Source organism: Bombina bombina, chromosome 4, assembly GCF_027579735.1.
Source record: "Bombina bombina isolate aBomBom1 chromosome 4, aBomBom1.pri, whole genome shotgun sequence".
NCBI classification, from domain to species: Eukaryota; Metazoa; Chordata; class Amphibia; order Anura; family Bombinatoridae; genus Bombina; species Bombina bombina.
The window spans coordinates 108,413,346-108,427,489 of record NC_069502.1 but is presented as its reverse complement, the minus strand read 5'-3'; the positions used below and the strand labels follow the sequence as shown (position 1 = coordinate 108,427,489).

Here is a 14,144-nt window from a genome sequence, read left to right as displayed (position 1 = left end):
TTATATTATTAACCCCTAACCTGCCACTCTGGACACCGCCGCACCTACATTATACTTATGAACCCCTAATCTGCTGCCCCCAACATCGCCGACACCTACATTATATTTATTAACCTCTAATCTGTCTCCCCCAATGTCGCTGCAACTATATTAATTTTTTTAACCCCTAATCTGCCGCAGCCAACGTTGCCGCCACTATTATAAATTTATTAACCCCTAAACCTAAGTCTAACCCTAACACCCCCCTAACAAATATAATTTAAATACATCTAAATAAATTTACTATAATTAACTAAATTATTCGTATTCAAAACCAAATACTTACCGATAAAATAAACCCTAAGCTAGCTACAATATAACTAATAGTTACATTGTAGCTAGCTTAGGATTTATATTTATTTTACAGGCAACTTTGTATTTATTTTAACTAGGTAGAATAGTTATTAAATAGTTATTAACTATTTAATAACTACCTAGCTAAAATAAGTACAAAAGTACCTGTAAAATAAACCCTAACCTAAGTTACAATTACACCTAACACTACACTATAATTAAACTAATTACCTAAACTACCTACAATTAATTACAATTAAATTAAATAAAGTAAATTACGAAAAAAAACACACTAAATTACAGGGAAAAAAAAGAATTACAAGAATTTTAAACTAATTACACCTAATCTAATCCCCCCTAATAAAATAAAAAAGCCCCCCAAAATAATAAAATTCCCTACCCTACACTAAATTACAAATAGCCCTTAAAAGGGCATTTTGCGGGACATTGCCCCAAAGTAATCAGCTCTTTCACCTGAAAAAAAAAACAATACCCCCCCAACATTAAAACCCACCACCCACACACCCAACCCTACTCTAAAACCCACCCAATCCCCCCTTAAAAAAACCTAACACTACCCCCGTGATGATCTCCCTACCTTGAGCCGTCTTCACCCAGCCGGGCACAAGTGGACCTCCAGAGGGGCAGAAGTCTTCATCCGATCCGGGCAGAAGAGGTCCTCCAAGCAGCCGAAGTCTTCATCCAGGCGGTATCTTCTATCTTCATCCATCCAGAACGGAGCGAGTCCATCTTCAATCCAGCCAACGCGGAGCCATCCTCTTCAAACGAAGTCCAAGCGAAGAATGAAGGTTCCTTTAAATGACGTCATCCAAGAGAGCGTCCCTTGAATTCCGATTGGCTAATAGGATTCACCCAATCGGAATTAAGGTAGGAAAAATTCTATTGGCTGTTCCAATCAGCCAATAGAATGCGAGCTCAATCCTATTGGCTGATCCAATCAGCCAATAAGATTTTTCCTACCTTAATTCCGATTGGCTGATAGAATCCTATCAGCCAATCGGAATTCAAGGGACGCCATCTTGGATGACGTCATTTAAAGGAACCTTCATTCTTCGCTTGGACTTCGTTTGAAGAGGATGGCTCTGCGTCGGCTGGATTGAAGATGGACCCGCTCCGCTCCAGATGGATGAAGATAGAAGATGCTGCCTGGATGAAGACTTCTGCCGCTTGGATGACCTCTTCTGCCCGGATCGGATGAAGACTTCTGCCCCTCTGGAGGTCCACTTGTGCCCGGCTGGGTGAAGACGTCTCAAGGTAGGGAGATCTTCAAGGGGTTAGTGTTAGGTTTTATTAAGGGGGGATTGTGTGGGTTTTAGAGTAGGGTTGGGTGTGTGGGTGGTGGGTTTTAATGTTGGGGGGTATTGTATTTTTTTTTACAGGTAAAAGAGCTGATTACTTTGGGGCAATGCCCCGCAAAAGGCCCTTTTAAGGGCTATTTGCAATTTAGTATAGGGTAGGGAATTTTATTATTTGGTGGGCTTTTTTATTTTATTAGGGGGATTAGATTAGGTGTAATTAGTTTAAAAAAATTGTAATTATTTTTTATTTTCTGTAATTTAGTGTTTGTTGTTTTTTGTACTTTAGTTTATTTAATTTTAATTGTAGCTAATTGTAGTTAGTTTATGTAATTAATTTAATGATAGTGTAGTGTTAGGTGTAATTGTAACTTAGGTTAGGATTTATTTTACAGGTATATTTGTCTTTATTTTAACTAGGTAGTTATTAAATAGTTAATAACTAATAACTATTCTACCTAGTTAAAATAAATACAAAGTTGCCTGTAAAATAAATATAAACCCTAAGCTTAGGGTTTATTTTATAGGTAAGTATTTAGTTTTAAATAGGATTAATTTATTTAACTGTAGTAATTTTATTTAGATTATTTTAAATTATATTTAAGTTAGGGGGGGTTAGGGTTAGGTTTAGACTTAGGTTTAGGGGTTAATACCTTTAATATAGTAGCGGCGATGTTGGGGTGGCAGATTAGGGGTTAATAAAATGGAACTAGTGTTTGCGAGGCGGGAGTGCGGCGGTTTAGAGGTTAATATATTTATTAAAGTGGCGGCAATGTCCGATCGGCAGATTAGGGGTTAATATATTTATTAAAGTGTTTCCAATGTGGGGGGGGCTCAGTTTAGGGGTTAATAGGTAGTTTACGGGTGTTAGTGTACTTTTTAGCACTTTAGTTAAGAGTTTTATGTTACGCGTTAGCCCATAAAACACTTAACTACTGACTTTTAAATTGCGGTAGGAGTCTTGACAGGAGAGGGTCTACTGCTCACTTCTTCCAAGACTTGTAATACCGGCTTTAGGAAAATCCCATTGAAAAGATAGGATACGCAATTGGCGTAAGTGGATTTGTGGTATGGTCGAGTCGCGTAAGAAATGTGAGTGGTACACCTGCCAGACTCGTAATACCAGCGGGCGTTAAAAAGCAGCGTTGGGACCTCTCAACGCTGCTTTAAAGGCTACCGCCAAACTCGTAATCTAGCCAAAAGATATTTTACCTCAGAATTTCTTCAGCTTACAAGAGTAAGTGATCTGGTATCATTTATACTTCAGCAACGGTCAAGCTGCAAGTTGAAAAACAAAAAAACAAGCAAACAAAAATAGCCAATCAGCATCAGCAGCGCTGAGGTCATACTTTGCTTTTGAGATTTCATAGTAAACTTCCTTAAATTGAATAGAGAAATAAAGTGACAGTGCCTTCACATGCCAGATGCACGCTTCCTTGCAGGTCCTGGGACTAGTATCCTGATTGGCTGCTTAAAGTCCCTTTACAATGGGTGTGTGTGTGAATACTTAGAAAAGTTTGAGGTAAAATAGCTTCCTTTTTGCATAGACATGTTAGGTGATATTTTCTAGTCAGCTTTTTACAGCTATGCTGCATCACTTTCAAGTGCTTTAACATTTGGGTATCATGTCCCTTAGATTTGATAACTCCTTTTATTAAAAGATTATTAATATGGATTTTTTATCTAATAACATTCACAGTGAGCACTCACCATGATTATTCGACTTGACATAAGTCTTAAGTTTTCTTTTATTATACCCATAAGCCTCAGGAATTGTTGGTCCTCATAATTAAATCGACGTCCGAATATTATAGACACGATTATATTGGCCACAGCAGCATTCAGTATCATAGTATTCTCAAATGGTTTTCCTAAAATTAAAGAAAACAAAAATTGCAGGGACCATTTTTAAGTGAATATTTATGCTTATTTACATGATGATGTCATGTTTCAAATTGGATAAATTAACTCTAAAGCGATTCTTAAGCAGTAAGTACATGTATGGGAGTGTACTCTGAAGACTTCAATGGGAATTCTGTTGACGTCGCCAAAAATGTGTGGTGGCTTCACAAAGGAGCACAATCATAATTGCTGCAAGGGAGCTGGATGGGGGGGTTAGTCAACCCTCTCGATCTCAGTTCCCTTAGCAGCTACGGCCAATCAAGACCCTTCATATGAAAGAGAATTGTCTGCTCTTTCAACTGGTGGTGGTCTTGAATGCACAAAGCCCCCAAAATTAAAAAAAAATGTTAAAAAACACAATATGGTTTTTACTAGAGAGTGTTTATTTAGTGACACTTAATAAAATATCTTAAATATTTATAGAGCTCCAATAAAGTTTATTTTAAAGTGTACAAGCTCCTTTATTAAAAACAAATATGTACATTTTGTCTGAATAGCTAGGTGAGCACTATGGTAGCAGAAAAAAATGTTCCTTTATTTCTATTCTAACACAAATGAGTCCTCTAATTTTTATTACAACCTCCAAAAGCCTGTATGGGATCGTCTTTCTAATTTGGCGAACAATTTTGTAAAGTGGTCACAGTAGCAAGAATGATCACTTGGCTATTTTCAATGTTATTTACTAAAATCTTACTAAAATCTTAACAAAACATATATATTCTCAAAAAATTTTTAGTTGCAGTCTACTCACATGCTACAAAATCTAAATATAATAATGGTAAATTCTGAACCTGCTGGGTCTTCTGAAAAAACAATATATAGTTTGTGTGCATCACTCACTGAAATATAACTTGCAATAGCGTTTAAATTTAAGGTGCAAAAAAAGCTCACAGGACAATATTACATATGCGGTGTCGCCCGCAAAAGCCGACAATGCCGTTTTTTAGTCCGGTTTTACTATCACATATAAGGGCGCATATAAATGCGGAGTGTATATTTCACCCGTCGCCCGCTATTTTTACTCCCATAAGCTAACATAGAACGCAAATCGGTATCACATATTCAGTGCATGGATTGAAAATGGAGAAATTTTACAAGTCCGCACTATCAGAAATTATGCTAAGCTATATAGTATTCGGCGCATCATTTCTAATAGTGTGGTCATGTTGGAGCTTTGAAATCTGTCATGACCGTGCTATTAATATCCTCTGCGCATGCGAGCACTAATGTGACTGCGTTATTGTGAACTAGTGCGCAGCCATATTTACTTTTGCATATTTTGTATTGAAGTGGGTGTCTCTTGATTCTTTGCATGCCTTTTATGATTGGTGGGAAGATCTGCTTATCTTGGTTGTTGGCTCTGCCCTTCTCTAAGGGCGGTCATTATTGTCTCACACATGCTGAAATAAGAATGGTATGTAAATGTGTTTTTATTTTAAGTATATTGGTTAATTAACTATTAACGATGTAAATGTAAAGATTTTGTTTCTGTAAAGTACTTTAGTTTCTATAAAGTAATGGACGCCATGTTGATACCTAGATTTCAAAGCAAAGTAGAAAGGATTGAGCCGATGTCTCCATAAAAGGTAAAATTTTATTAGATGCGCTTAAAGGGGCATGAAACCCAAAATTTTTCTTTCATGATTCAGATGGAGAATACAATTTGAAACAACTTTCCAAATTACTTCTATTATTTAATTTGCTTCCTTCTCTTGTTATTATTTGCTGAAAGGTTTATCTAGGCAAGTTCATGAGCAGCAGAGAAACTAGGTTCTAGCTGTTGATTGGTGGCTGCATATATAAACCGATTGTCATTGGCTCACTCATGTGTTTAGTTAGAAACTAGTAGTAGTGCATTGCTGCTCCTTCAACAAATGATACCAAGAGAATGAAACAGATTAGATAATAGAAGTAAATTAGAAAGTTGTTTAAAATTGTATTCTCTATCTGAATCATGAAAGAATTTTTGGGTTTCATGTCCCTTTAAAAGCAGCGTTGTTCAAAAATTACATCCATACAGTAAAACCAGTGACAATGCAAACAAGTCTAATGTGTTTCAGCTCAGCAGAGCTGTACTCATAGAACCTAGATTTCCCATAATCTATAATTTTCTTGACTGCTTTATATCTTTCTCTAATTGACCTCAGCAAAAGTAATAGATAGGGGGAAACCTAGGTTTCAACATAGTAGGGCCCATTAATTATAGAAAATCATTGGAACAGAGAAAACCAATAATGTTCAGAGAAAAATTACAGAAAGAGGGGCAAAATAAGCAAAGTTTATTGCAAATTTTGTTTACCACACATAATTAAAAGGCAATTACAAAAGAAAAATGACATATTCTAATTTATAAGAGCACTCAGGACCTCCCGGGAGTCGCAGTGAACTGCTGGCTCCAAGCGGATATGGTCTCTCACCCAATCAGCAGCGATAGTTGCATGAACCAGTTGTGTGACTACCCCTGTTGATAAGCTGACCATTAGTTTCTGCTTGGCACGAGCAGTGCTTTGCTGGATATGGTCTCTCACCCAATCAACAGCGATAGTTGCATGAACCAGTTGTGTGACTACCCCTGTTGATAAGCTGACCATTAGTTTCTGCTTGGCACGAGCAGTGCTCTGCTGCTCCTGAGCTGTACATTAACTATGACCTAGATTTGGAGTTTGGCATTAGCCGTGAAAACCAGCGTTAGAGGCTCCTAACGCTGGTTTTAGGCTACCGCCGGTATTTGGAGTCACTCAAAATAGGGTCTAACGCTCACTTTTCAGCCGCGACTTTTCCATACCGCAGATCCCCTTACGTCAATTGCGTATCCTATCTTTTCAATGGGATTTTTCTAACTCCGGTATTTAGAGTCGTTTCTGAAGTGAGCGTTAGACATCTAACGACAAAACTCCAGCCGCAGGAAAAAAGTCAGTAGTTAAGAGCTTTCTGGGCTAACGCCGGTTTCTAAAGCTCTTAACTACTGTACTCTAAAGTACACTAACACCCATAAACTACCTATGTACCCCTAAACCGAGGTCCCCCCACATCGCCGACACTCGAATAATTTTTTTTAACCCCTAATCTGCCGACCGCCACCTACGTTATACTTATGTACCCCTAATCTGCTGCCCCTAACACCGCCGACCCCTATATTATATTTATTAACCCCTAACCTGCCCCCCACAACGTCGCAGCCAGCTACCTACAATAATTAACCCCTAATCTGCCGACCGCAAAGCGCCACCACCTACGTTATACTTATGTACCCCTAATCTGCTCCCCCTAACACCGCCGACCCCTGTATTATATTTATTAACCCCTAATCTGCCCCCCTCAACATCGCCTCCATCTGCCTACACTTATTAACCCCTAATCTGCCGACCGCAAAGCGCCGCCACCTACGTTATCCTTATGTACCCCTAATCTGCTGCCCCTAACACCGCCGACCCCTATATTATATTTATTAACCCCTAATCTGCCCCCCTCAACGTCGCCTCCACCTGCCTACACTTATTAACCCCTAATCTGCCGAGCGGACCTGAGCGCTACTATAATAAAATTATTAACCCCTAATCCGCATCACTAACCCTATAATAAATAGTATTAACCCCTAATCTGCCCGCCCTAACATCGCCGACACCTAACTTCAATTATTAACCCCTAATCTGCCGACTGGAGCTCACCGCTACTCTAATAAATGTATTAACCCCTAAAGCTAAGTCTAACCCTAACACTAACACCCCCCTAAGTTAAATATAATTTACATCTAACGAAATTAATTATCTCTTATTAAATAAATTATTCCTATTTAAAGCTAAATACTTACCTGTAAAATAAATCCTAATATAGCTACAATATAAATTATAATTATATTATAGCTATTTTAGGATTTATATTTATTTTACAGGTAACTTTGTATTTATTTTAACCAGGTACAATAGCTATTAAATAGTTAAGAACTATTTAACCTCTTAAGGACATATGACGGAATTTTTCCGTCATAAAACAATTGAGCAAACTGAAATTACACCTACTCTAAGCCCCCTAATAAAACAACAAAGCCCCCCAAAATAAAAAATGCCCTACCCTATTCTAAATTACTAAAGTTAAAAGCTCTTTTACCTTACCAGCCCTGAACAGGGCCCTTTGCGGGGCATGCCCCAAGAAGTTCAGCTCTTTTGCCTGTAAAAAAAAACATACAATACCCCCCCCAACATTACAACCCACCACCCACATACCCCTAATCTAACCCAAACCCCCCTTAAATAAACCTAACACTAAGCCCCTGAAGATCATCCTACCTTGTCTTCACCTCACCAGGTATCACCGATCCGTCCTGGCTCCAAAATCTTCATCCAACCCAAGCGGGGGTTGGCGATCCATCATCCGGTGGCTGAAGAGGTCCAGAAGAGGCTCCAAAGTCTTCATCCTATCCGGGAAGAAGAGGCGATCCGGACCGGCAAACATCTTGATCCAAGTGGCATCTTCTATCTTCATCCGATGACGACCGGCTCCATCCTGAAGACCTCCACCGCGGACCCATCTTCTTCCGGCGACGTCCAACTGAAGAATGACGGTTCCTTTAAGGGACGTCATCCAAGATGGCATCCCTCGAATTCCGATTGGCTGATAGGATTCTATCAGCCAATCGGAATTAAGGTAGGAATATTCTGATTGGATGATGGAATCATCCAATCAGAATCAAGTTCAATCCGATTGGCTGATCCAATCAGCCAATCAGATTGAGCTCGCATTCTATTGGCTGATCGGAACAGCCAATAGAATGCTGTACTTTAGCTAGTTTATTTAATTGTATTTATTTGTAGGAATTGTATTTAATTAATTTATTGATAGTGTAGTGTTAGGTTAATTGTAGGTAATTGTAGGTAGTTTATTTAATTAATTTATTGATAGTGTAGTGTTAGGTTTAATTGTAACTTAGGTTAGTATTTATTTTACAGGTAATTTTGTTATTATTTTAACTATTTTAGCTATTAAATAGTTCTTAACTATTTAATAGCTATTGTACCTGGTTAAAATAAATACAAAGTCACCTGTAAAATAAATATAAATCCTAAAATAGCTATAATATAATTATAATTTATATTGTAGCTATATTAGGATTTATTTTACAGGTAAGTATTTAGCTTTAAATAGGAATCATTTATTTAATAAGTGTTAATTAATTTAGTTGGATTAAAATTATATTTAATTTAGGGGGGTGTTAGTGTTAGGGTTAGACTTAGCTTTAGGGGTTAATCCATTTATTAGAATAGCGGTGAGCTCCGGTCGGCAGATTAGGGGTTAATAATTGAAGTTAGGTGTCGGTGATGTTAGGGAGGGCAGATTAGGGGTTAATACTATTTATTATAAGGTTAGTGAGGCGGATTAGGGGTTAATAACTTTATTATAATAGCGGTGTGGTCCGCTCGGCAGATTAGGGATTAATAAGTGTAGGCAGGTGGAGGCGACGTTGATGGGGGCAGATTAGGGGTTAATAAATCTAATATAGGGGTCGGCGGTGTTAGGGGCAGCAGATTAGGGGTACATAGGGATAATGTAAGTAGCGGCGGTTTACGGAGCGGCAGATTAGGGGTTAAAAATAAAATGCAGGTGTCAGCGATAGCGGGGGCGGCAGAATAGGGGTTAATAAGTGTAAGGTTAGGGGTGTTTAGACTGGGGGTACGTGTTAGGGTGTTAGGTGCAGACGTAGGAAGTGTTTCCCCATAGCAAACAATGGGGCTGCGTTAAGAGCTGAACGCGGCTTTTTTGCAGGTGTTAGTTTTTTTTTCAGCTCAAACAGCCCCATTGTTTACTATGGGGGAATCGTGCACGAGCATGTTTTTGAGGCTGGCCGCTTGCGTAAGCAACTCTGGTATTGAGAGTTGAAGCTGCGTTAAAAATGCTCTACGCTCCTTTTTTGGAGCCTAACGCAGCCTTTATGTGGACTCTCAATACCAGAGTTATTTTTATGGTGCGGCCAGAAAAAAGCCGGCGTTAGTTTTTCGGGTCATTACCGACAAAACTCCAAATCTAGCCGTTAGTGTTTAAATCCTTTGTGGGTGTTATACACATAGCACAGCAGGGTCACTAGTGTTAAAACTACATAATCTGACAAATCAGAGTATGTCATTTTCTCACTACAGTGGCCCTTTAAATATTTGTACATGACAGTCTCAAAGTGTTAAACGTCACTTTAAATCCATATATATATATGATATAGTAAACTAAATGTACTAACCTTTGAAGGACTCAAACTTTTGTAGCAAACTATTAGTTTCTTCATTAATTTTGTCTTCAATAGTTTTCTTTCCCATCCCATAGTCTCGTAAAGTTGAGAGGGTGAATCTTCTCATGACTCTCCAGTTTTCCCCATTGGCAAAAACTATACCTACAGTAAAGCAAGTAGAAATCACCTTCTGCCCCTGTACTCCATGAAAGTGGCACCGATTCAGGAAGTATTTATAATCTAATACATGTATTTAAAGGGAGATTGTAGTCAACCTTTTCTTTTTGCTTTGTCTAAAATAAGGCATTTCAAAAGCGAAATAAATTTAAAATAAGCAAAAAAGTTTAATTTTGACTAGACTGTCCCTTTAATACAACTTAGATTTAAAATATATTTAAAGTGCTACAGCCAATAAGAATAAAGTTAAAGGGTGAATCAAGTCAAAATTAAAGTTTCATGATTTAGTTAGGTAATGCAATTTTAAAACTTTCCAATTTAATTTTATCATCAAATTTGCCTTGTTCTCTTGGTGTTCTTTGTTGAAATCTAAACCTAGGTAGGCTCATGTGCTAATTTCTAAGCCCTTGAAGGCCATCTCTGTATTTTGAAAAATGTCACAGTTAGACAGTGCTAGTTTGTGTATGCCATTTAGATAACATTGTGTTCACTCATGTGGAGTTATTTATGAGGCAGCACTGATTGGCTAAAATGCAAGTCTGTCAAAAGAACTGAGATAAGGGGGCAGTCTGCAGAGGCTTAAATACAAGTTAATCACAGAGGTCAAAAGTATATTTATATAACCGTGTTGGTTATGCATTATGGGGAATGGGGAATAAGTAGACTGTCCCTTTAATGTAAGTCTACTAACAGATTTTGTAAACTCTGCACATTTTAAAGTATTCCAAACTCAGTTTTTTACAGTTCAAATGTTTAAGGTTAACTGGAAATTAGACTAACTTAACATGTCTAAGCATAATCAACCCTTCAAGCATACATGGTGAGTTACAACTTTATTGAGAAGACTATAAATATTGTGATATGAAGAGGGGTCATTGGTAACTATGTGGTTTTAAAATATTTATTAAAATATTACAAGTTTACTTTTTGGCTTAATTCATGGGTAATGTGTTTCTAGCTTTTACTGCTATGTTTACTGAATATATTTAGAATACTATTTTTAAAACATTAGAAAATGATAAATAAAAAATATTTTTGCTTGTCTCTGATCTGTTTATATGTGTGAATTGTCAGGTGTTTTGAAGATTATGTTCTAGCCAATCTTTGCCCTACATTTAGAAGCATTTTAATTAGTGCTACCAATTATTAATGCATTTACCGTGTCCCTTTGATGTATCTTGTACAATGGGGATCGTCGGTCTTTGGGAGAATTCATCAGCATAGTTCACAAGTGCATCTTTAACCGTTTCATATCCACAGAGTACAACCATTTTCTTGGACCCCATTTGGACGCTGAATATGGAACCATATTTTTTAGACAGCTGTAATGTAAATTGGACAATTGAAAAATGAATTGTTTGGAGTGCTTTGGTTGCACGCATTTTATTAATAGAGATTTGTTAGTTAAGATCTGCACAGTAGATAGAAATAAAGCTATTATGAACAGTTCCCTATATATTTAAAATTGAACATCATCTACAGGGATAGGCAAAGTGTCCGTACACGGACACTGGTGTCCGTGACTGGCCCTTGCAGTGTCCGCCACCCATTTTACGGAGGGGAGGGAGGAGTAGAACAGATGAATGCTGGTCCTCACTCCTTCTTGACCCAAGCGGCGCCACGCTTAGTAGCGGGAAAGTGAGGGAAGAAGCAAGCTGCCTGCAGTCAACTAACCGTGAGTCGTGACCCATCCCAATTCCTTGATCTATGCGGCAGCGTGGTGCTGGTGTCTATGTTTAGGCGACCGCTGCCTACTCTGACAAACCTTACGTAACTAACTAACCAACCATGATGATCATGCAATTAACATCAATGTTGGTGGGTTTGGTCAGGAGTTGCAGACTCTCAATATAACCACAAAAAAATAAAAGGTAATACCACAAGCAGTCTTTATATAAATGTTATTTTAAACTTGTTTGATTAGATGACTAATTTGTACTTGTGGAACTAGACCAGGGGCACCTAACGTGCAGCCCTTTTGACAGCAAAGTGTCACTCTCCTGACTTGTAGAAACAAAGAATATGTCAGCAGATAAGAACTATTCGGCCTATCTAGTCTACGCAATTTTCAGAATACTTTCATTAGTTCCTGGCCTTATCTTATATCTAGCATAACCTTATGCCTATCCCATGCATGTTTAAACTACTTCACTGTCTCTACCACTTCTGCTGGATGGCTATTCCACAATGTATGTATGTTTTTTGATGTTTTTAATTTGAAATGTACCTTGGTGTCCTTCACTAACATCTGTACTTTGGAAAATGTCCGCCACAGCCTCGGTCCATGCCTATCCCTGATCATCTATAATAAAGCTTCCTCAATTATATACAGGGGTTGGACAAAATAATGTGAACGCCAATATTATAGGGGATAATATTATACATGTAGGCAACAGTGAAAAATGTTGCAATTATCTTTTGTTTATCTTTTTGTTGTCTATATTTTATAGTATGTTAACTGTAAAATATGGTGGTGGATCTGTGATGATTTGGACGGCCATATCTTGGTATTTGGCTGGCCCCAGCATTATCGTAAATGGTTGAGTTAATGCCAGCAAGTACTTGGACATTCTAGGTAATCAGGTGCATTCTATGGGCCAAATCTTGTTTTCCAACAATGATGCAATTTTAAAAGATGCTAATAAGCCGATATACATAGCCCGAACAGTTCAGTCTTGGTTTGGGGAGCACCAAGATAAAATTCAACATTTACCATGGCCAGCTCAATCACCTGACTTGAATATCATCAAACCACTGTGAAGAGCTGAGTGAGAAGCAGATTCCCTCCTCCAACATCTCTGAAGCAATCAGCAAATGTTTTGATAGAAGAATGGTACAACAACATTCTACTAGACACTATCCAAAGGTTGTATGAATCTATTTCAAGAAGGTTGGCAGCTGTATTAAAGGCAAATAGTGAATCAACACCATATTAATGAAGAAATATCACCTATTTTCTAGGGCCTAGATTTAGAGTTTGGCGGTAGCCGTGAAAACCAGCGTTAGAGGCTCCTAACGCTGGTTTTAGGCTACCGCCGGTATTTGGAGTCAGTCAGGAAAGGGTCTAACGCTCACTTTCCAGCTGCGACTTTTCCATACCGCAGATCCCCTTACGTCAATTGCGTATCCTATCTTTTCAATGGGATCTTTCTAACTCCGGTATTTAGAGTCGTGTCTGGAGTAAGCATTAGAAATCTAACGACAAAACTCCAGCCGCAGAAAAAAGTCAGTAGTTAAGAGCTTTCTGGGCTAACGCCGGTTCATAAAGCTCTTAACTACTGTGCTCTAAAGTACACTAACACCCATAAACTACCTATGTACCCCTAAACCGAGGTCCCCCCACATCGCCGCCACTCTATTAAAAAATTTTAACCCCTAATCTGCCGACCGCCACCTACGTTATCCTTATGTACCCCTAATTTGCTGCCCCTAACACCGCCGACCACTATATTATATTTATTATCCTCTAATCTGCCCCCCACAACGTCGCCGCCAGCTACCTACACTTATTAACCCCTAATCTGCCGACCGCAAAGCGCCGCCACCTATGTTATCCTTATGTACCCCTAATCTGCTGCCCCTAACACCGCCGACCCCTATATTATATTTATTAACCCCTAATCTGCCCCCCACAACGTCGGCGCCAGCTACCTACACTTATTAACCCCTAATCTGCCGAGCGGACCGCACCGGTACTATAATAAAGTTATTAACCCCTAATCCGCCTCACTCCCGGCTCAATAACCCTATAAGAAATAGTATTAACCCCTAATCTGCCCTCCCTAACATCGCCGACACCTAACTTCAAACATTAACCCCTAATCTGCCAACCGGAGCTCACCGCTATTCTAATAAATTTTTTAACCCCTAAAGCTAAGTCTAACCCTAACATTAACACCCCCCTAAGTTAAATATAATTTAAATCTAACGAAATAAATTAACTCTTATTATATAAATTATTCCTATTTAAAGCTAAATACTTACCTGTAAAATAAACCCTAATATAGCTACAATATAACAAATAATTATATTGTAGCTATTTTAGGATTAATATTTATTTTACAGGTAACTTTGTATTTATTTTAACCAGGTACAATAGCTATTAAATAGTTAAGAACTATTTAATAGCTAAAATAGGTAAAATAATTACAAAATCACCTGTAAAATAAATCCTAACCTGAGTTACAATTAAACCTAACACT

General features: G+C 38.1%; 1 protein-coding gene across 1 annotated transcript in view; it reads right to left on the bottom strand.

Annotated features, from left to right (window-relative positions):
• LOC128656941 (uncharacterized) overlaps positions 1-14,144 on the bottom strand; it is a 239,146-nt gene that overhangs the window by 213,762 nt on the left and 11,240 nt on the right. Inside the window, 3 exon segments of the mRNA XM_053711133.1 lie at positions 3,360-3,520; positions 9,778-9,927; positions 11,102-11,264. Of these exon segments, the coding sequence (XP_053567108.1) occupies positions 3,360-3,520; positions 9,778-9,927; positions 11,102-11,264 (474 nt within the window).